Source organism: Onychostoma macrolepis, chromosome 24 (genome assembly GCF_012432095.1).
Source record: "Onychostoma macrolepis isolate SWU-2019 chromosome 24, ASM1243209v1, whole genome shotgun sequence".
Lineage (NCBI taxonomy): Eukaryota > Metazoa > Chordata > Actinopteri > Cypriniformes > Cyprinidae > Onychostoma > Onychostoma macrolepis.
This window is the reverse complement of record NC_081178.1, coordinates 10,887,174-10,908,845: the sequence shown is the minus strand read 5'-3', so window position 1 is coordinate 10,908,845 and position 21,672 is coordinate 10,887,174. Positions and strand designations below refer to the sequence as shown.

Genomic DNA, 21,672 nt, shown 5'->3' with positions numbered 1-21,672 from the left:
TGGCACCTTGAATACACAACAACTAAAGTTATAATGCTCATATTTTAAAGATTTTTCACATAGTGAGCTGCCTCTGTAGACAGGACTACACATTTATAATGTCCAAGAATGCTGTCTAGTTAGGTTTTGAAACAAATCCAGAAACTCTGGTGATGACATCCTGTTGTTGCTGATTGGTAGCCAGATAAATGAACCTCTTGTCTATATAATAGAATCACTGGACTTAAACATGAAGCAGGAGCAATGGAAAATTCCATTTGCATATCACCTCTCACCTCTGTAGTTGATATGGAAGATTAAGAACTAGTCCTTAATCTTCACTCCTCTAATCCTTCCCACTGCTAAGACAGGCACGAGTGTTCGTCTGCTCCTCAAATTGCCTTAAAAGAAAGCAAACTCCCTATGAAAATGGAGGTGTATTTATATTATGGTGATTTAAAATCTGTCGCCTGGACACTTCTCTCCCATTAAATCCACTGACCTTACCATTACCCTTAAAAGCTTTGCCTGTCTCCATCAGAAGGTGAAAAAGACCAGAGGCTCCACCATCATCTCCATGCCACACTATCACGAAAAATTTGCTTTTTCTGCAATTGAGTATAGTCGTAAGCCTAAAATCGGGCTTCTCAATTAGCCGAGTCAAAACCTGGTCCAAGTCGCATAACTTTATTTTGAGTAAGACCTTTGTGACAAGTCGAACTACAGTCTGACAAATACAACACATCATGTACAGCTAATAATAATAACAATAATAATAATAATAAAAACTGTTTTAATAGTATACACACATTTAATAATTAATGGATAATATCTTTAATTAAATAATTTACATGGTTTATTTACAAGTGATATGTCTGTGTGTATAATGTAATAATAATTAGTTAATCATATTTTATAATATATAATTAAATAAAATAATAAATGTAATATTTAAAAAAATGCTGGTGTCAAATCCATAAAACCATTGAGTAATTTGAAAATACAGTACAGTTTGCCATATTTTTGGGTTAAGCTGTGCCAGCGGCTCAGCTAATAGTGATAGTAAGCCTTGTCTTAAAACACAGTAAATACTTTACTGATAGAAAAATTTAGGGTAACACTTTATTTCGATCTAGACTTTAGACATTCTACTAACAGTAAGTAACTTTGCAACTACATGTCAACTAGCAGTCATTCGAGTATTAGTAGACTATCTGCTTAATATCTTCTAACACTTTATTTTGATGGGTCCACAACGTACAACAAACTGAGTATGAGAAACTTTGCAAGTATGTCAACTTATTCTACTAACCCTAAACATACCCTACTGAGAGTTAGTAGACATGTAGTTGCAAATTAATGAGAATTAGTTGACATGTAGTTGACATGGTAGTTACAAAGTTACTTATAATTAGTAGAATGTCTAAAGTGGACTATCGAAATAAAGTGTAACCAAATTGAGAAAATTATTTAACTACAATAAAATTATTCTTTATATTACACCGGATGAACAATGTGCAACGAAATGCAAGTAAATATTTTCACATATTGACACCCTCCCCCTACATCTCAGCATATGTTTTTAATGCAAACAAAGAGTTATGAGCTCATAGTCTCAGGTGGGAAGCACAGGAAAGGATGATCCATGCGTGTGACCCTCTGCCGGTACAGTACGAGACTGTGGCATTCCGACTAATTATGATGCATGGTCTACGGGCTGAAATCTTTCCTTTAAAACGAGCCCATGCAAAGATGAGACAATCTCCCACCTCGTGTATCTGATAAGAGCGGAATGAGCCCCGGCTCACTGCTGCGTGCTTTCCCTATTCATACTTTTAAACATTAAACCCTTTCATGTTCCATCTGCCTTCTCCCCTTCCACAACAACATAGAGGAGGGTCCCTGATTTGCATCCTATTATAGGAGGGAGGGAAAGAGGGAGGGAGGAAGAGAGTGCAGGGATCACGGAGAGAAGCTTGTTTAAAGAGCCCTGCCTCTTGCTTTGCTGCTCTCACTCCTCAATGGGAGCACTTCTTAGCCCAACGCTTTGCATATTGCCTACGAAGATCTTCAGGAGTCGAGCCTGTAGGGGTGAACGCTTTTAACCTGTGCAGTATCAAAAGAGTCTAAGTAAATAACACCTTACCCACCCACTAACCCACACATCAAGAGCCGGCAGGGATATATTAAGAACCTTAAATACATACAGACAAATAGAAATGTTCTAGTGCTTCTAATGCACATAAACACATCAATTCAAACTGCGGTATTGTAAGCTGATACAACTGATACAGCTAATGCCTCAACCACAGTTTATGCAGTTACAACCCATAAAAGGAAAGCCATTGTTTTTTCGCTGAAAAGCCCTAGCCATAGCTTGCATTCCACGGTCCACTCGACATACCACTGGCCACTTTGAAGATTACTGAAATGTTTGCCTTTGTTCTCTGAGAATCACAAAAACCAAGCAGCTTTCTTTTCAAATACACTGCACCTTTGGGTGAACCATTAGGCTTGGCGGCATTCAGTAAAGCATGATATTAAGGGGAAAGTAAGGTGAGCATTCGAACGCTGGAAAAATTATAATTACACTACACTGCATTAAACAAAAAGGCCATCCGGATCTCTCGGAAAGGCTTTTAACAATTATAAAAATGATAATTCAACGGGTTAATTTAACTAAATGTGGAAAAAATCATGGGTGTAATCCCAAACAAGTGAGTGGGACTTCTATCAGATCTATTTCAAAGCATTAAGGATTACTAGTAGCAGTCTAATCCTGCTGAACCTAAGGGGAGGTAAATCGTATTGTGTTGGAAATCCTGGCCAGGAAAGAACAGGAGGTTAAATGAGTTCTTTGCTCTGTAATCGAATATCACACTCTACTTATCTATTCAGTGAGCACCTAATGTTTAAAATCAATTACTTGAGGAATGCTTTCTTGCATTCAGGTCTGTTAATGTGAGCAAAAACTGCCACCCATGACTGCTGCTCTGTCTTCACTTGGGCATCCGTTCTGGGCCACGGCTCTTATTAAACGACACACGTCAATATTGATCTTAATTCCAATCTTTTCTGCAAACTCTCTCTCTCTTTGCTGTTAATTGTTGACCGACCTAATAATCTTCAGGACGATTCTTCTTTTTTTAAACATGCAGCCTGCGTGTAGCTACTTAAATAAAATAACTGGGAAAATAAAGGTTAGCGGTGGAAGAAAAATCTCCGCTGAGTTACAGGGGAGACCTCAGGGGAACGTGTGATGTTCAGGCATACATTTATTGTCCAATAATGCTTTCCAGACAAAGTCATATGTTTGCTCTCCGTCTGTGTCTGGAGAGTTAAAACAAAGCTAATTACCTTCAGCCAGCTATTTCACCAAGAATATCATATTATTGCAATTCAAGTCCTTCCACGGCTGGCCTTATCAGAGAACTGTGAGTCATCCTTTGTTAAGCTGGGCCCAAATCCCATGAGAAATGGACGGGTGGAGGGGGCGAGTGAAAAAAGGAGGATGGAAAAAAAAGAGAAAAGAACGAGGAAAAGAAAGGAAAGGGCTAAAAATGACAAACTCCTGCCACTCTTTGTTCCTGGGAGTGCCACGCTCCCCTTCAGGGCTCGGTAAGTCTTATTTCCCCTGCTATGGTTCCCATACCTGTCAGCCTCAATAGCCTTCACAGTGCCTGCACAGAGACAAATGGCCTGACCTGGCCGGCCTCTCTGACCCAGGGCCAACAGGAAGATCACATCTGGTTATTAATATCAGAGCATCCTCATATGGCGGCCCCCCACTCATCTTGCAAGACGGAAAGAAAAGAAAACAGCAAAGCAGGAAAGAACCAAACAGAGAGGGGTGTCTGGGGCGCCACACTTTGACACAGTGCTTTAAGTTGTCCGTCAGCAAACGTTAGTCCTGTGGGGCCGGTGTGGAGATGACCATCTGCTTACGAGCGGGGAGGGCATGATGGGAGAAATACCTATTAATATCTATGAGGATTAATGACAGCAGGGCCTAGCTGAAGCCTGGGCTTTGTGTTTGCACCCACACTCGTCTGTCTGTATGCTTTAATTATACCCCCTCCCCCTCGTGCCCTCCCCTGAAAGATTCCCATTGTAATCCGCGTGCAGGTGAAAGACGAGAGCGTCTGAATAATCTGGCCCCGCTGTTGGGTCAGAGCGGGAGGCTGAGAGAGTGCTGACATACTTTTATGCCTGCAGAGAGTAAGTGGATAAACGGACGCATTTGTGAGCCCGTGGTTTTGTTTGCATTTGGAAAGCAAGCGAGGGCTCGTGTAAGGCCATTTTGACCTGCGCAAAGTCCTCTGGTACTGTGGCGCACCGGCTCTTATTGACAAACAGCTGAGACCAGGCAATATCTGCTTTTCTGTTCTCTGGGGTTTTTTTGGATGTTCTCTCATATCCTCCCAGGTTTGGATGCTTTCTAGGGGCATTGTGTCTAATTATGAAGACAGCATGAGGATAAATGCAAAAAATACAAAGCAAAACAAACCAAATCTATAAAAATACAATAATTTTAAGCACTTAAAGCAATAGTTCACCCAAAAATGTGTCATTTTTTTTAATCACCTTCATATTGCTTCAAACCTGTAGGAGTGTTCTTTAATGGAACGTTTCAATGTTATTTTGGACCCCATTGACTTTTACTATATGGACAAAACCAGCTGAAACATTCTACAAAATATCTTGTTTTGTGTGTTTGTGTGTGTGTGTGTTTTCAAATGTTCTGCATACAGGTTTGAAATGACATGATAATGAGTAAATGTCAGAATTTCAATTTTTGGTGCTCACTGGTCTGAATCCAGCCTGTATTTATTAATAAAATGTGGAAAAAAGCCCCAAAATAAAACACAATGTGTGCTAAGGGACAACACCAATAATGATGATGATGCAATATGAAGGCGCATGCAAAACAGATCCTCCTCGTTCCTCTATAGCACAATGGCTTTTTATGCAAATACCCTCAACTCAATCTCCTGTCCATTTTACCATCAGATCGGGGGAAATGACAGACAATAATTTGAGCTGCATATATATGGGGCATTTGATTTTCAAATGAGAAGGAGTGAGGCTGACCTTCAGTAATGAATGTGCTGTAATATAATGTGCCCATCAACCGGCAGCCATCTTGGTTTAGAAAGATAGAGCAAAAGGCAGAGAGAAAAAAAGGGGGGAAATGAGGAGGAAATACTGACCTTCTGGATGAGAATAAAAGAGAAAAAAAAAAAAACGTCAAAAAGGGGTTGGGAAAAGTCTTTGATAAATCTGAAATTCCAGTCTCCTCACTCTCGCATTCTCTCCTCCTCCCTCTTTTCTCTGCTCCCCTCTTTTAATTTCCCCTCTCATTTCCCTGCCCCGACCAATGGTGTTGCCATCCGTATCATGGATAATGAGATGGGCTATCTGCCTCTCCCTGGGGACAAGGCCACGGAAAGCCAGTCGCTGAGGCTCCATCTCCCCGCCTGCCTCTGCCAGAGAGAGGTGCATTATGTGTGCCATGGCCCCTGTGGCTCAAAACGGGGAGAAAGGAGACGAGAAGGAAAAAAAGAGAGGAGGAGGAGGAAAATACAAATATGGAAATGGAGCCTTGGACTCCAGACAGACAGAAAATTCTGCTTGACTGATGAAGGATGCTTTGGGAGGGGGGTGGCTGCTGTAATTAAGCAGTTCATAGCTCCTGACGTGCAACTGGGGGATACATACTGGACATCCTTATGTGCTGCACACAAGCCTCCGGAGAGAGGAAGTACATAGAGAGAAGGGAATAGACAAACAGAGGGGGAGGGAAAAAGAGTGGGAGATAGAAGGGAAGAGCATGGCAAGGACCACCTGGTGAACAGGTGCGGGTTGGAATCTGGCTTTCCCCCCGCTTCCAACACACTGACCATGAACATTCTTGGCTTCAAATGACCCAAGTGCCCAGCGCAAATCGGCTCTTTGGAGCAACACACATTTCTCACCGTTTCTTAATCAAGCGTTACGCCGCCTTTGAAAGGCCTTGACAGATTTACACTTGACTACATCTGCGTTTATTTGAGTGGTTATTAACGATAATTGTATAACGACAATATATCATTACTATAAGCTAATGCCAAACACTAAGAGGTCAAGAATGTGCATTGTATTTATTTTAACAGCCGAATTACTTCATAACAGTGAAAAAAAAATCCAAGGCTGTTTTAGGTGTGGGCTTGGGAGTTTTAAAACTTTCAAAAAAAAAAGAAACATTGCACTGCTAATGTAATCGAGGTCTTTTTTAATGTCTGGAAAATCTGAACTCCCCTCCTCAAAAAGAAAAAAAAAAATCGTAGGTACAAAGCTGCAATAAAAATACTGAATATGCTTTTTGTTTGTATCCTCAATCATTTTGGGCTATAAAGATACTTTGTGTTCCGGGGCTCATATGGAAAGGTCATCAATACTTTGTTCTTTAGCGTGCTACCCTTTCACCTTTGAACATAAAAGATGAGGTGTTTTTCTGGTCAAATAAAGAAACCTCTTTTTCTTTTTTCCCAACATTTACTACCAAATATACATGAGCGAAACGGCCCGGTTCCTGCCAAAAGCATTAGGAGCCGCATCTGTAGAACAGATTTCCCTCTCCCCGGGTAAAGGTGGGGGCGCAAGGAGATGAGAGAGCCAGAGCGAACCCCCTCACCCCCTGTGTGTCAAATGGACACCCTTCTCTCGCCATCAAAATTCAGCCTCATCACCTGTTCTGACACTTCTTAAAGTGTGAGCCAATAAAACTCAAAGGGGTGGGCGTCCATTTGAGTGCTATTTTTTTTTTTTTACCTCAACAAGTATTCTAATTAAAACCATACAAACTAGAGATTTCATTTGATTATATGTCTCTTGACTAGATCACTCACTTCCAAGCTTCAAAAGGAAAAACACAATTGTCATGTTGCTTCAACATTAAACTTGAAATATTGTGAGTATTTTAGATCTACATGCTCTATATAGCCACCTGCTGTTCTAAAAAAGAAAGTGTCAATGCAAAAGATGCTCCTCAGTTGCAAAAAATACAGGTAAACTCTAATTAAACATTTCAGGATAAACGCAACAATCATGTCAATAATCAGGCAGTGACCCAACCACACGTGCACGTGAAGAAACAAATCTACTGCTAAACTTACTAAGATCATAGTTAAGCTAGGCCTTTCTCTTCCTCTAATCTCCAATCTATTTGTCTTTCGATGTGATCCGAAATGCTCTCTGTTGCCATGGAGCCTTTTTATTTGCTTAGAGAATTAGCCAAGCCCCCTGACCCCCCCACCCCTTTCTAAACTGCTAAGGATTTCAAAACATTCCCATGGACTGCGTCTTTAATGCCAGGCCTCCAAATACCACATGCGATTCTTTCAGCCCTTTATTTGCCTCATGCTGACTTCACCCATTGGAGGATTTGCTCTTTGTTGTTTAGTAACTTGCTCTGTATTTCTAACACTGTCTGAATATGTTAATAACACGAAGCAGCTCAAAGTTCCATTTCTTAAAAAAAAAAAGTACTAGAAACTCACCATTTCTTATTCTCAGAAGGCCTCTTTCAGCATTCGGTTCTGACTTAACTCTAATTCAGGATGTTCTCTATGTGAAAGTGACAGTAGTTGTACTTTCCTTTAAAAAAAAAAAAAAAAACTTTTTGAATGTCTATGTGTGTAATTGGGTCAAAGTAATGAATTGTTTGCATTATTGCTATCATTACAAGACTGCCAATTTTGTTTGCAGTCTAGCCATTGTCAGCTGCTAAATTCACTTTTCTAAATATACAGCTGAGTCCAGCTTACGAGCACACACAAGTCAAAAGTGACTAATGCTGGTCAATAGATCCTCATTAAGTTAATACAGTTTATCCAGAGGAGTCCACTAATGTGTCTGGGATGTGATGCTGGTCTATGATTTCAGGATGTTAGTATTATTGTTTCAGGCAATCACACAAGTCCAGTAAGTCAACACCCAAATGCACTTAAGAACAGGATGAAGCTGCAGTGGCCTCTGTTCAACCCCCACCACTGTGGATCAGTTATCTGCCTTAGGCCTTGAGCAAAACAGACAAATATGACCCACAAATCAGAAAGGGAACGTCTGAAACATCAAAAGGTCATTTGTATGTTAAAAAAACGAGTAAATCACAGGGCAATCTAAAAATAATCTTAATGTTTTCCCTTTCTTATGCATGCATATTGACAAGAATACACAGTCACGTGTTCAAAATTCGTCAGCTGTTCACATGATGTTTGTTGTTATACACTGGCTGATGGGGCAGCTTTCCTCAGAGGTGAAAATTCAGTGAAGCGCTACAACTGTTAAAAATATTGATATTTCTGGCATAAATTCAATTAGGTTTGATTTCTGAAAGGCATCGTGTAAACAGGCTGACTGGCATATTCCTGTCTTTACAGGAAAGAGAGCAGAGGAAACTGGGAAAAGGGTGAGCATGGAAGGCCAAATCGAATTTAAAGCTGGACTAATGACATCTGACATCATAAAAAAAACAAGGTGCTAGAAAACAAATGTTCACTGTTTGTAGTCTCCTGACCATGGCCTGACTCTTTCAAATACAGTGATAAAATAGATATAATGCAATAAAAAGTTAAACAAAATAAAGTAAATATTAACCCATGTGACACCGAGAACACACAGAACTAGGACAGTGGGTCATGACACAGTTCAACACAAAGTAAAGCATAGCTGACCTTGTAGACCTTCAGCGCCGCTTCGTGCCTCTGGTTGGTTGCATGCAGTCTCAGCTTCTCCACGCTGTTGCTGTAGTAGTCGCAGGCATTACACTTCAGGTGCACGGGGTTGCCGATGGCAATGCACTTGAGACGCCATTGGTTGGCTTTGCCACCTTCCTTGATGTGGGCCACCAGCTGATACTTCTGCATGTGCTTGTCGGTCTTGCAGTGGAGCTGGAAATTGGCCTTGAGCTGCGTGTTGTAGTTGCACAGCTTGCACTGGTAGACGTCTCCCATCACGGCTCTCCACTCCTCTTCCGGAAGCGATCGCTCCGCCGCCACGTGCCCGCTGAGGGCCTCCAGGCTGTCAGAGCTGAATTTGTTGCACACCGCGCACTGGAAGAGCTTCAGCAGCGGGTCGTTGATGCAAGGTGACAGCTCCCCAGCAGAGAGGACGGACAGGTCATCACCCATTAGCTGACCACTCGCAAGACGCAGCTCCGCAGGCAGCTCATTATTTACTGCAGGGAGAGAGAGAGAGAGAGAGACAAGGAAAGAGAGAGAGAGAGGAGGGGGGGAGAGGTGGGGCACAGTCACAGGGAGGAGAAAAAGAGAAAAGGTTTTTTTTTTATTATTAAATGAAATTTAAAAAGAGCTGAGAAACTGGTGTAGGGCACCCATACAAAAGGATTTGATAAAATAAAGCCCCAGTAAGGAGTATGGCTTTTATAAAGCCTTAACTATAAAAAGCTATAATAGGATTGAATCAGGATCAATTACAATCATCCCTTTCAAGTTCTAAACTCCCTCATCAGATAGCTTTAATTACTCCTACCAGGCATTCCTGAGTTTGTACTCAGGCACGTTTTTTTCTTCTTCTCTCTTTAAAGACACAAAACTGATCAATATAAAACGAGCCTGCCTCAACAGTAGTCCTAAAAATTAAAATGATAAAAAACAGATCATCTTACATCTAATTGTAATTTAGTTCTTTGATCTCTGCACTTTTAGAAGCAAACTAGATCATTTCTCATACCCTCAACCCCCTGGAAAAAAAGCTTTGAATTTAATAATTACACAAGCTCAAGACAAGGTACAAATATAGCATTTTGTTAGACGAGTTTCTTAGTTGCTGGATGAAAGATGTTTTTGGATGTTTTTTTTGGAAACAATATTTCTTGACAGGCTAATGTATATGTGTCAGTCTATACTAGGCATGGAGGTAAAGATCCATGAGTTTAATGCCCAAGGGTATCGGTTTTCAGAAACAGATGCAGAAAGGCTGTGTTTGGTCTTGACTGACAAAGTGAAAGAATAAAACGCTGCTGCATGTTGTGTATAGGCAATCTGCTCACTACAGTCCATGTTAAGATGAGGGCTAAACTTAAGAAAATTAGGAAACAGATTCTCACATGGCAGCTCAAATCACAGAGAGCAGGATACAATAATGACAGGAGTAATAAGACCAGAGTCAGTGAAGGAGACAGAGAACAAAAGAAAGTGAGTGACAAGCATATCCAAGGGGGAAAACTACTCACCGTGACCGGGAGCCAGAGCTGCGGCAGTGCTAGGGTCAAGCTGGAAGGGGTTGATCATCATCTGTGCGTCTGAAGGGTTCTCCAGTTTCATACCGGTGAGCCCGATGTTCTGGGCCAGGTAGTACTGGTAGAGCTCCGCCTCGGCCGGCGCCAAGCCCAGATGCAAGTTGTGCTGGATCTGCTTCATGTTCTGCTGAAGAAGCATCATGTTGTGCATGTGTTTCTCACTTGTCATGTGGATGCGCAAATTGCGAGCCACATTGGTCTCATAGTCGCAGACCTCACATCGCCACGTGGGTTTCTGTTTGGGCTTGGAGGGTGAGGGCGTGCCGCACCCGCTCAGGCTGGAGTTGGACACAGGAGCAGCGTGGTTGTAGATGGCTTCTGTTCCTCCGTTCTGCAGCGTCTGCACATTGTTGAGGTGCTTGTCCGACTGCATGTGTATGCTAAGGTTGCCTTTGGTGGTTGTGGAGTAGTTGCACACCTCGCAGCGGAAAGGTTTGTAGCCGCACGTGTAGCTCTCACCCCGGGCGAGTCGAGGGTGAGGCTGGCCCGTGCGGCAATAGACACAAGAGCCTTCAGACTCTGGGTGCTTCTCCTTCATGTGAGCATCCAGGGTTTGCTGGTACTTGTAGTGCCAATTGCATTTGGGGCATTTCAGCGTCTTGCAGGAGTTCCGTGAGTGCATCATGGTCATGTGACCACCAAGTGAACGTGAGGAACCCAAGACAGTGTCACACTTGGGGCATTCGATTCCACTCCCAGGAGAGCCCTCTCCTGGGCCAGGGGTGCCAGGGGTGCTGGGCGTGGCAGCATGCTGGTGCAGTGGGCCTGGGCTTTCGTCGTCTCGTCGTATCATGTCGAGAGGAAGAGATGGCGGACTGCTATCTCTGCCGCCGTTGGAGTCGCAGCCGTCTTTGCTGCCTCCGCTCGTGGAGTCATTGCTGTAGTCCAAGCTGGCAGCAGCTTGCTTTGTCTTCTCTAGGTCATTGGCAACAGTCACAGAGGAAGTAGTACCCCTTTCAGTAAATTTTAGCACACTGGACGATAAAGGAGAAATGCTTTGGTTTAAGAGAGGGAAATCTTTGCTACTGGTACTATCCCCAAGTTCACAAACACCATCGTCGTCAAGCTCGTTCAAATACATGTCTTCGTCCTCCGCAGCGTCAGCCGTGTCTCTGGGCTCACTTTTGATGGGGAGCTCACCATTGGCATGCAAAGTGCTAATGTCCTTCTGCCGTTCACAGTTGCTCTCCTGATCCCTGCACCCAGCCCCTGGCGATGAGCGCTGGAGAGACACGGAGCCGACGGGGGACTTGAGTGCCGAGGTGGCCGCAACCCCGAAGTTCAGTTCAGCCTTTGGCATCTGGGCACTCCTGGGCGACTGGTCTGCAGAAGATGCCAAACTGGCACTTCCTTTCAGGAAGGCGAAACCAGCCTGCAGGGAATCACCGTTTTCCATGTGAAAGGTGTTCCACAGGCTGCGAATGCCTGGATCAGGGCCCATGAAGTTTGCAGTAGAAAAGTGTGGTAACACAGAATTGTTTTTTTTTGGTTCCAGAAAGCTTATAAGAGGTTCTTTGTCTTTACCAATGCCCTGTATGATGGCAGAGACATATTTATTACTAAGGAGCTTTTGCTCCTGCTCATTGAGGGTCATCCGATGATCATGCACAGCATGGGTTACAAATGACCTACTATAACCAAAAGACAACTTGCACAAGAAACACATCAGAATAGGTTTCCTTTTCCCATCACTAATGCAGCCATCAAATTTAGACAAGTCCACATTGTTTGGAACATCTTTGGACACACAGGAGTTTTTGGCTGCGCCATCAATGGTAAGATAGTCTTTATCACTCTTGTGTCGGAGATCGTAGACACGGAAACTGTGCAACACAGGACCATCTCCTGCTAATGCTGAGGTATTTGGGAAAGCCTGATCGGCCGTAAATGGTTTCCCGAGGGATGAAGCGATGTGAAAGGTATTGATCACTTGTGGATAAAAGGACATGGGGGCTGTGGCCGACTGCTCAGTCTTGTCCCCGGCAGCAGTTTGGGAGTTTGAAAACAGTGCTGGGGAGAAGAGGCTTTTGACCCCTGACTGGGCATTCTGGCCACCTTCTTTGGAGTCCTCAAGAATAAAAGCTGAGCCATCTGGCTGGTAAACTATCTCTCCTGTCATGTTCTCTACATCGCTGTCCTCAAGGTCGCTGACCTCGCTCTCGTTCTCGTCCTTCAGAAGAGGAAGGCGAGCGTTCGGGCAGTGGTGCTCCATGTATTTTTGTAAACTCGAGAAGGAAGTGGCACATTCGTTGCAGGGGATGTCTTTAGTGGCCGCACCTATCGCATTCTCCGTGTTCAATCCCGACGCGATCTCTCGACGGCTCTCCTCCGTCCTCAGGTTGTCATCCGCAGGGCTGTTTTCCTTGTCAGGCTCCATCCCAGGGACTTTCTCTGGCACCTCATTATCAAGATGTGTCGTCTCACGTAGCTTTGATATCTGCTGCCCATTTTCCTGCCTTGAGAAAGAAGGGGAATCACAAGTTTCCATGGTAATCGCTACATGGGGATCTCATTTCATCCAGCCTGTCAGGGACCTGCATAAATAAAAAAACAAAAGAGAGCAAAGACATATTAGAACGTGTATAATGATGGCGCACCTGATCTTCAGCATGTGCTGTCCTTGATGATACAGAGAGCATTCCTGTGCTGCAATTACTCGTGAATTAGCACAAAAATGAGCAGCGGAGACCTATCTAGAAAAAAAGCTGTATGATTTTTAAATGCACAGACTCCATTGATTTTAGCAGAGGTTAACAAGAGGTTTCAATTGTTAAAAAAAGAGGTTTAAGTATGAGACTTTTTCAATAACACGTGCAGCACTCCCCTTAAAATCAGACCACTCCCACACAAAAGTTTCTGTGAGCCCCTTTATCATTGCAACATAATTACAATAAGCAAAGAAAAGGGGGGTGGACCACCACATTCAAATCATGACCACTTTGGCAGAGAGAGGCGGTATCTCTTTGGTTCCTATGTTACTCAGTAAATCAGCTTACACCAAATCTTCCCTCTGAGAGATCCCCCAGCAGGTATCTAACAAGCCCTGATTAAGCAGCCATCCAAATTCTAACCCACGCTTTGGCCTCTCCGACAATCACCTCAAACTCAAATTAATATTTAGCACACCCAGTCCAGTCACCCTGGGAGGGCCATTTCGCAATTTCTTTTCACTTTTTTTGTTTTTCATTTTTCATCCTTGGCAGCCCACAAAAACCCAAGCACATAAAGCACACCATTTGAAATACCATCGCGATGTTATCTATTCTGGATGGCTGCCCATCTCCCAACCGTCACTGCCTCAATCAGGGTCTCTCCTGGCTTTCACAAATCATACGCGCACCTTGCTGATGAAAACCCTTCAATCATATTTTTTTTTTCTTGGACCACAGACAATTTATTCTCAAGGCTGGCAATGCAGATTCAAAGACTGGGACTAAGCTTGGACGCTGAAATAGAGTTGGATCCAAAGCGTATGTGCCTACCATGCCCAGGCTTGGCGAATGAGGCCCAGAGAGCAAAGAGAAACCCAGCTGCTCCAAATTTTCAGGGTGATATCAGTGTGTGCAGAAGAGGTAGAGATTTGTGGTGAAGGCCAACAATGACGGGCTTGCAACTGCTGTGCTTTCAATTAAAATGAAATACACTCAAGACAGACCCAGAATTTTAAAACGGCAGCCCTGTCTGCTGTGCCAGGCTTTATTTTCTAATTATTCTCAAGAATATAGGAAATCTGATAATAGCTTATTGAACACAATGCAATTTGGAAAAGCACTTTTTTTTTTCCAAATAGAAACGAGGTTAAAAGATGATGCAAAATTAAACAACAATTACAGCCATGCCCTCTCCACATAGCTATGTGCAAATCACTTTCTTTCCAGATACCTATTTTGATACAAAGCAATTCGGGGATTCATTTAAATGAAGCCTTGGATAAATACGTTTGGGATATCATATGAATATTACGCACAGAAAAGATACATTTTACTATTCAAATCAAGTACAATCTCAACACGAGGAAACTCACAGAAGTAAAGAATTAGGATACTTCTGCGAGAAAATGCAGATAAGCTATCACATTAATGAAGTGAAAATGAAATTGTATAATAAACAAATGGTGGGGGTGATCTGCACAATGCACTGCTGTGAAAATAAAGACCTGAGATTGCTCCCAAATGCCCTGAGAGCAAAACTGCGCAGCAATTAGTGCAAAATTAGCACCTATTACAATTAGCTTCACACAAGAAAAGAAAAAGGTGTGTCTGTGTATGTGTGCAGTGGCGAAGTGGGGCGGGGGGTCATTTATGCAAGCCGAGAGGAATGTACGTCTCCAAAAACACACGTTTGGCAGGGAAGCGAGGGCTAGATTACAGTGTTCTCCTGTGATAATTTCTGCATCTCCCGGTGTAAGATCACAGAGCCAGCAGCTGTGCCTCCAGGGCCTGTGGGCGCTGGGTGAGTGTGTGAGCCGCACACAACATTCCAACGACGTTAACACAAAACCCACTGCACATCATAAAACAAGCAACCTTCACAAAACACACACTCTCCCTCATGTGTCTACCTTGTCAGCGGCTGCCTGTGATTTGTTTCTGTTTGAATTCAGCCTTTAAAAGGTATCAAATACAATATGGAAGCTGTAATTATACAAGCAGCTTCCTCATTCTCTTTTTTCTTTCTTTCAGGTAGCAGAAAAAATAGAATTTATGCAGAGATTTTGTGTGTAACTGTGCGTGTTTGTTGCTTTCCTTCGGATCCTAACACACAACATCAGTTAATGCGGGTCCGGACATAAAACGCGCAGTTTGAGATGAATTATGCATTTCTTGACACTTGGAAGTGCTGAGAGAGATGCCTCCTCTGGATTTGCCTGTGTCTCTACATTTTTGGCTATGCATGTGAATCATTATATGCCTATGAATTATAAAGCAAGGCACAAAAGAGCTAAACAGCTCAGAGCTACGCTTGTTTTGATACGAGGCAAGTATCCAGGGATGCTGAGAGCACCTCTAGCTTTCATATTGATATTTCGCATCAGAAGACGTTTCATTGACAATCAGCCCGGTAACTTAAGTGTGCCCATCAATTTCTTCTCACAAAAATAAATATATAAATCACTGTTTGCTACAGCAAGTCACTGCATATTATCCAGACATCCTCAAGTGCTCAAGATGCCTGACAAGAACGACTTTAAAAGAATCACTATCAGGCGTCTTTCTTCAAACCAGCTCAATCTCAATTGTTAACATACTCTCTTTTCCACCCAAAAGACAGAAACTAGTCTTAAGTACGTACTTTGCTATTAAAAGGGGCTCTATGTTCTTTTTGACTGCATTTTTCCTCTGTTAACACCTTTTTCTATACACTGTTCTACAATTCCTCCAAAGTGTTGTAACTTAACTGTGAAACAGCTTTTCTCTCTTGTCTTACTTTCCCTCCTTCTATTGGGTCTAAAAAGCAAAGGCTACAAAAAGAAAAGGAAAAAAAAAAAAAAACACTAAGCTCTTTTTCTTGGAACTGAAAGAACACTCTCTCAAAACAATGAGGACAGATCTCATTGCATGGAAATGGCTCCCGTTCCCATTAGAAGAAAAAGATGGCAAACAGTGTTTCTACCTCTGTTTTTTAATTAAGACTGTCTCGGCTTCTCTCTTGGTTCTCTGTGGAGACGCTGCCTGTGAAGTGATTAAAAAGAATGTGATCTGATCAAGAGACGGGAATAATGGAGTAGGAATGCTAGGTTTACCCGAGTGCTAAGACTCCCCCTGATCCAACCCACCAGCCCCCCCAAAGAAAAAGGATTTCACTCACCCTTTCTTCCCTAAATAGTTTTTCAGGTCGTCCTTTTTTTTTTGAGACCTAGACAAACGTTAAACGTTAGCGTGCACATATGTGTCACGCGTTACTGAAGTGGAACTGCAATATGAGTGTGAAAGAAAAAACTGGAAAAATAGGTAAAACGCCTCCGAATTATATCCGATTTAGGAAAGGTCACCCCAGCCTCTGCTGGGGTTTTCTCAACACCAAATCCTCTATCAAAATGTCATAGTGAGTTAGGGAAAGACAAAGGAGAGTCACAGCATGCAAACTGCACATATATCTAATCCTAACAAAGGCATGAATGGGCCTTCACAAGTCTAATTATACTTGTTTATTTGTTGCCATGCAGAAAGAACTGATGAAAAATCCATCAAAGTGGTATTATCCAAACATCAAGAGCTTCTCTGGCCTCCAAGGACACCAGGAGGCTTAATTCTTTCTTGTTTAAGTCCAAAAAAAAAAGAGAGAATTGCAAAGGGGAGAGAGAAAAGGAGTAGGGGGAAAAAAAAGCGGTTTTGCATGACCCTTTTTTCACAAAGGCTTTTCCCGACCCCGTCGATGCCCAGAGGTGTAACAGTAGAAGCAGGATATCTCCCCTGTGCCATAACCACATTTAAGGGCCTCATTTTCAATACGCAACATATCATTACTGTCGGGTGTGGCAAATCCACATCAGCAAAAAGACGTCTATTTAGCTGTTGTACAAATTACCTTTCTGTGGCTGGCGTTTAACAAAAGAGTCAAACAATTTGAAGCACAAAACAAGTTGAAAAAATTCCAGTTTTTAAATCTTTAAAATCTTGTAATACTAAAAACTAAAGTAAAAAAAAAATCGTATCACGTGACATGAGTTTTACATACAAAATTACTTCAAAAAGACCCTTTAAATGAGGGGGAAAAAAGAGTGCCTGGGTTTATACGACTCCCTCTCCCATTCGAAAACTTTTAACAGGAGAGGCCGGTATCAAAGGGAAACATAATCTACATAGCTAATGTCTTTTCTCAATTCAAAGCAGAGAAGGCTGCAATTTCTCCTTGCTGGCAATCTGGAAACACTCTGGAGTTAATTATGCCTGATTCGAAATGAACCGCACAAACAAAGGCCAGTCTATGTCCAGACTATTATACTGCATTAACCGGCTTTAAGCTTCCTGCGGATCGTTCTGAGGCTCTTCCATTACCCACCCCTACCGTCCCGACACGGAGAGAAAATGCCTGTACACCCCGGATTAATGAAAAGGAGCGTAAAAAGAATGTGTGACGACCTCTCCCGACACAGTGCAAACTTTCAGTCCAAGTCACCGAAAAAAGGGGAGAAGGTAATTAAGTTTGAAAGAAAAGGTCCTTGCGACAAACAATGAGGCTGTGTCTCTGGAGGAGCGCAGGGGGGCGAAAAAAATCATTAACATTCTTTTTCAACTGAGAAAAAGAGAAGGAGGGGAAAGGGGAACGTATGCTGGCAGGTTCCCCACTAGTCTTCCTCTTTAGCCTTTTTTTCACCCCACATCTGGTTTCACATCTTCTCTGGTGCCCGTGTCCACGTGACACAGCAGATCATCTCTTTAACCCCACCTCTCTCTCTCTCTCTCTCTCTTCAGCTCTGCAAAGTTAACTTTGACAGTTAACTTGGAGAGCGTCGCAGAGACAACCACGCACGTTTGCCCACCTGAGACCCATCAGGCATATTTGCCGTGTGTGTTTTGCTAAGAGAAATAAGCCAGATGCAAATCAATGCGTCGCCCCTGGTGAGTCTTACGGCTTAATTAGTAAAGCAGATATGCTGTTTCCTCTTTATAGTAATGGCACACAAACAAATACAAACATGCACAGGCACTGACAGAGAATATGACTAAACACACACCGACTCACTAGAAACGCACATTTCTCAGAGGAGGCACTGACTAAAATTAGAGTTGTTTTCTCTGATTCACTGGCTTGACGTGAATTCATCTCGTGATCTTTCTGCTGTCCGCACAAGCACGAGTGATGAATATGTTTGCTTTCTGCTTTGCTTTTTTTTCTCTTCGCAGGAGGGGGAAAAAAGTTCAGAGCGTTTTCCCTTTGTGTGTATGTGTTGTGTGTGAGTGTTTTTTTTCCATTCTCGACAAGAAAAGCAGAGAATCTAATTGTAGCTTTGCCAGTCCGTGTTCAGTAATCACCCTCTTTGTCTAGTTTTTGCCGAGCAGGATTAGAGTTAAAATGATGACTGACTAATCCCTTGATTTCCCTGTGCTAAATAAATATTAATCTACTGGTCAAACATGTTCTTGTGGAGTACAATACATACAATATGAAAGCGCTTACCAGTTACATAAATCGTAGTTTTACGCACATCTGTTTGAAAGCACTGCCCCCTTCCAATACATAAAAATAAATAAAGCGGAATTAAAAAACGTCAGTCCTGCAGTCGAAGTTGTCCGAATGAGTGACGCTCATGTAATCACACGCTTTGTGTTCGCTGCTTTCAAATAAGGCCTACAAACATGGCTTACATAGCAAAGACGGGGGTGAGGACCAAACACACACACACAAAGTCAAACACAGGCCACATATTTCACCTCCAAAAAACACATGGGAGGGGGTGAATTCACCATTTAACAAGCCATCTAAAAATATACCCCGTTAAGCCTGTCGGACAGGTGTTATATTTCTACGGTCGTCCTCTGTTAACTAACTTTAACCTGATGAATGTTTTGACACGCTACCGCGTGGGCCGGGAGCGGTAAGCTGGCGCCATTTGGAACGAGAGCCCATTTTTCGTTTTGCAGATTTTGACCTTTCCGTGCTGTCATTTTCCCCGAGAAACAATAAAAGTTTAAAGTTCAAGCTGCTCAGTAAAGACGGAGAATCCAGCCTGCCGGTCCTGTAATTATCTAGTATTATAAACATAATCACAGGCCAGGTATCCCTGCATGCATTCCAGCGCCGCTAGCTATGCGCTAACCCGAGCGTTCTTCACGCAGGAATTTCACAAAACATGTCAAACAATCTATTAAAGCATGAATTACTGCTAACTAAGTTCTCCCGTGCAGGCCCTAATGCCTTTATATGGCAGCACGAGAGATCGTGCTCCAGATCTCCCTAATTTCTGGAGCCAGAGAATTACTAATTAACTTAAGGTTTGGGCCTATATTTAATTAGAGAGCTCTCCAAATGAACTTTAGACCAAAGGCATTTGCTTTTTAAACAAACTCTGTTCTGACAGCTGTTGCGAGTTTACCCTTGTATGCCCACAAAAAAACATTTATTTTCAGAGCCATCATGGGGTCATTATTTCTTTAAGGAGGAACCGGAGTATTCCGCTTGAAAAGTGTACACTTTAATTGGATTTCACTCCAAACAAACAACTGTCAGATGTAATTAGAATGAGCTGAAATTAGGGCCACAATATTCCATTATCAAATAAACGGAATGTCACGCAAACTACCGATTCAATTTTCAAAGTTAATTTCGACGAATCTGGCAGTCACGTCGCTCCGTCTGCTTCCTACAATCACCAGACAAAATGACGCGCATAGTAAAATGATTAATCCTTTTTTTGACTCATTAAAAAAATCATTAATTTAATGGCATATTATAAGGGAGCCAAAAATTGTTTCTTTCTCAGATGAAAAGGGCAAGAGACCGAAAAAACATCCGTGAGCAGTGCTAATGAAGAGAAACATTAAAAGAGTCTGTGGTTATTGCCACTTACGCCATTTGAAAGCCTATATGGGCCGCTTTGGCCCAGCCGTAACATTATCAGCGCGCTGCAGCGGGGAAGGCCACATTGTGTTATGCTTTTCAGATCGCTAAGGCCTCAACAAGACACTGGGGGTATTTTAAGGTCAATGACAACCTAGAAGAGAAAACAAGCTCTGGATCAGCATAACCGCCAACTAATTAAAGCAAAGAAAACACATTATACCTACAGCTCTGAATGGTAATAGTCAGGGGGAAGAATGATTTGTTTTGCTATCAAATGCCATGCAGTAATAAGCATAAAGCTGCGGTGAGGGAGTGTTTTGAAATGCAAAGCCCAGATGCAAGCGCATGAAATGGCACATATACATTTGTTTCAACAAATCTCACAGACTCGCAGGCATTAAATGGAAAATAATCTGTGCTTTCTCAAATATTCGCCTAGCCCCCATCCATCGTCAGATTTAACAGCCCTCCGGTCCGCTGTTCATATGCATCGCTTGATCTTCGCAAAGGCCTCTGATTTGATTTTATATGAAACACCCCAAAGGACCTCAATTTTCCTTAATGGTTTTTTCATACGCTTTCCATAGGTCTTTTTTATTACACTTTCTTTGATTGTCCATAACTTAAATAGTTATGGGCACAGCAAGCAGGGCTCCCTATTGTCTCCATATAAAACTAAAAGAAATCTCCCTCCAAAAAAAAAAAAAAAAAACGAAGACAAGGTAGAAAATCGTTGTTTCTTCAAAAGCCCAAAATACAGACGACGCCATTATCTTTTTTCTCTCAGCTCAATGCGATACTTTGTTCTTTTTATTTCGTGACCACGATTCTCTAACATGAGCTCCGCTAGCTGCGTATTTAATCTCATTCTGTCGCTACACGTCATTAAAGCTAAAAAGACGACGACCCATGCCGGGACCTCAAGCGCCCACACAAAACCAGCCTTCAGTCCGTGCCACTCATCTGCACTGATGGAAAGTCTAACCCCCTTTAAAGCAAATAATTAAAGATGATTCCAACGCACATGCCAGACCAGAGCGAGACAGGATATGAGAAGTCTAGCATTAACCAAATACTTCTCCGGGGACTTCTCTAGCTCAGCCTCTGGACTAACACAAACACTGGGCCAGTGTCATGTCTGGAAAACTGCTCTTTTTCTTCACACACATACACACAGGTGGAACAGCCATGTTAATATCCTCATCACAGGGCCAGATGAACTAAGCGGCATGAATATTCATGAGGGCAGGCTCTCATTTATCTGTTTACATAAGGCACTACCGGTCATACATATTCAATTATGGTCTCATCCCTCTCTTGACGACTAATAATGGGCTTGTTATCCAGCTGAGATTGGCAATGAGGGTGCGTACCATTTTTGAGTGTACATCTGTCTGAATGGAGGTCCTATAAAGTTGTATCTACATATGGAGGGAGAAACAAGAAGAGGATGTCATAGTTAAGCTCAACCTTTCCCTAAATAATTGTACTTGGACATGAAATAAGGTGCTTCACAACAGCAGTGGCAATATGCACACTTGGTTGCTGTGATCTAAAGAGACACAAATCTTCACATGAGATTATCTCGTCGCACGGTATCTCAGACAGACAGACAGTCAAATGCTAGAATATAATTTTACAATAGATTCAAAATATTTTTATGTAAAACTCTAAAAGTCTCATAGAGAAGAACAGCTCATTTTTACATGCCACCTGATCAAAAAATATCACATAGCCATTCGATATTTAGCTGCTAATGGTCTCTGCAACAATGACTACATATGTACCTGAAAACTTGTGAAGTCAAAACGCAACCAGTGCATTCACCGGCTCAGGAATAGCTATATGGACACAGCTGCGTTTACATAAGCTAAATGCCCTGCTCTTCT

General features: G+C 42.4%; 1 protein-coding gene across 1 annotated transcript in view; it reads right to left on the bottom strand.

Annotated features, from left to right (window-relative positions):
• Positions 1 to 21,672, bottom strand: part of zfhx4 (zinc finger homeobox 4) — a 78,423-nt gene that overhangs the window by 45,072 nt on the left and 11,679 nt on the right. The window contains 2 exon segments of the mRNA XM_058764887.1: positions 8,694 to 9,196; positions 10,214 to 12,813. Of these exon segments, the coding sequence (XP_058620870.1) occupies positions 8,694 to 9,196; positions 10,214 to 12,767 (3,057 nt within the window). The 5' untranslated portion in view covers positions 12,768 to 12,813.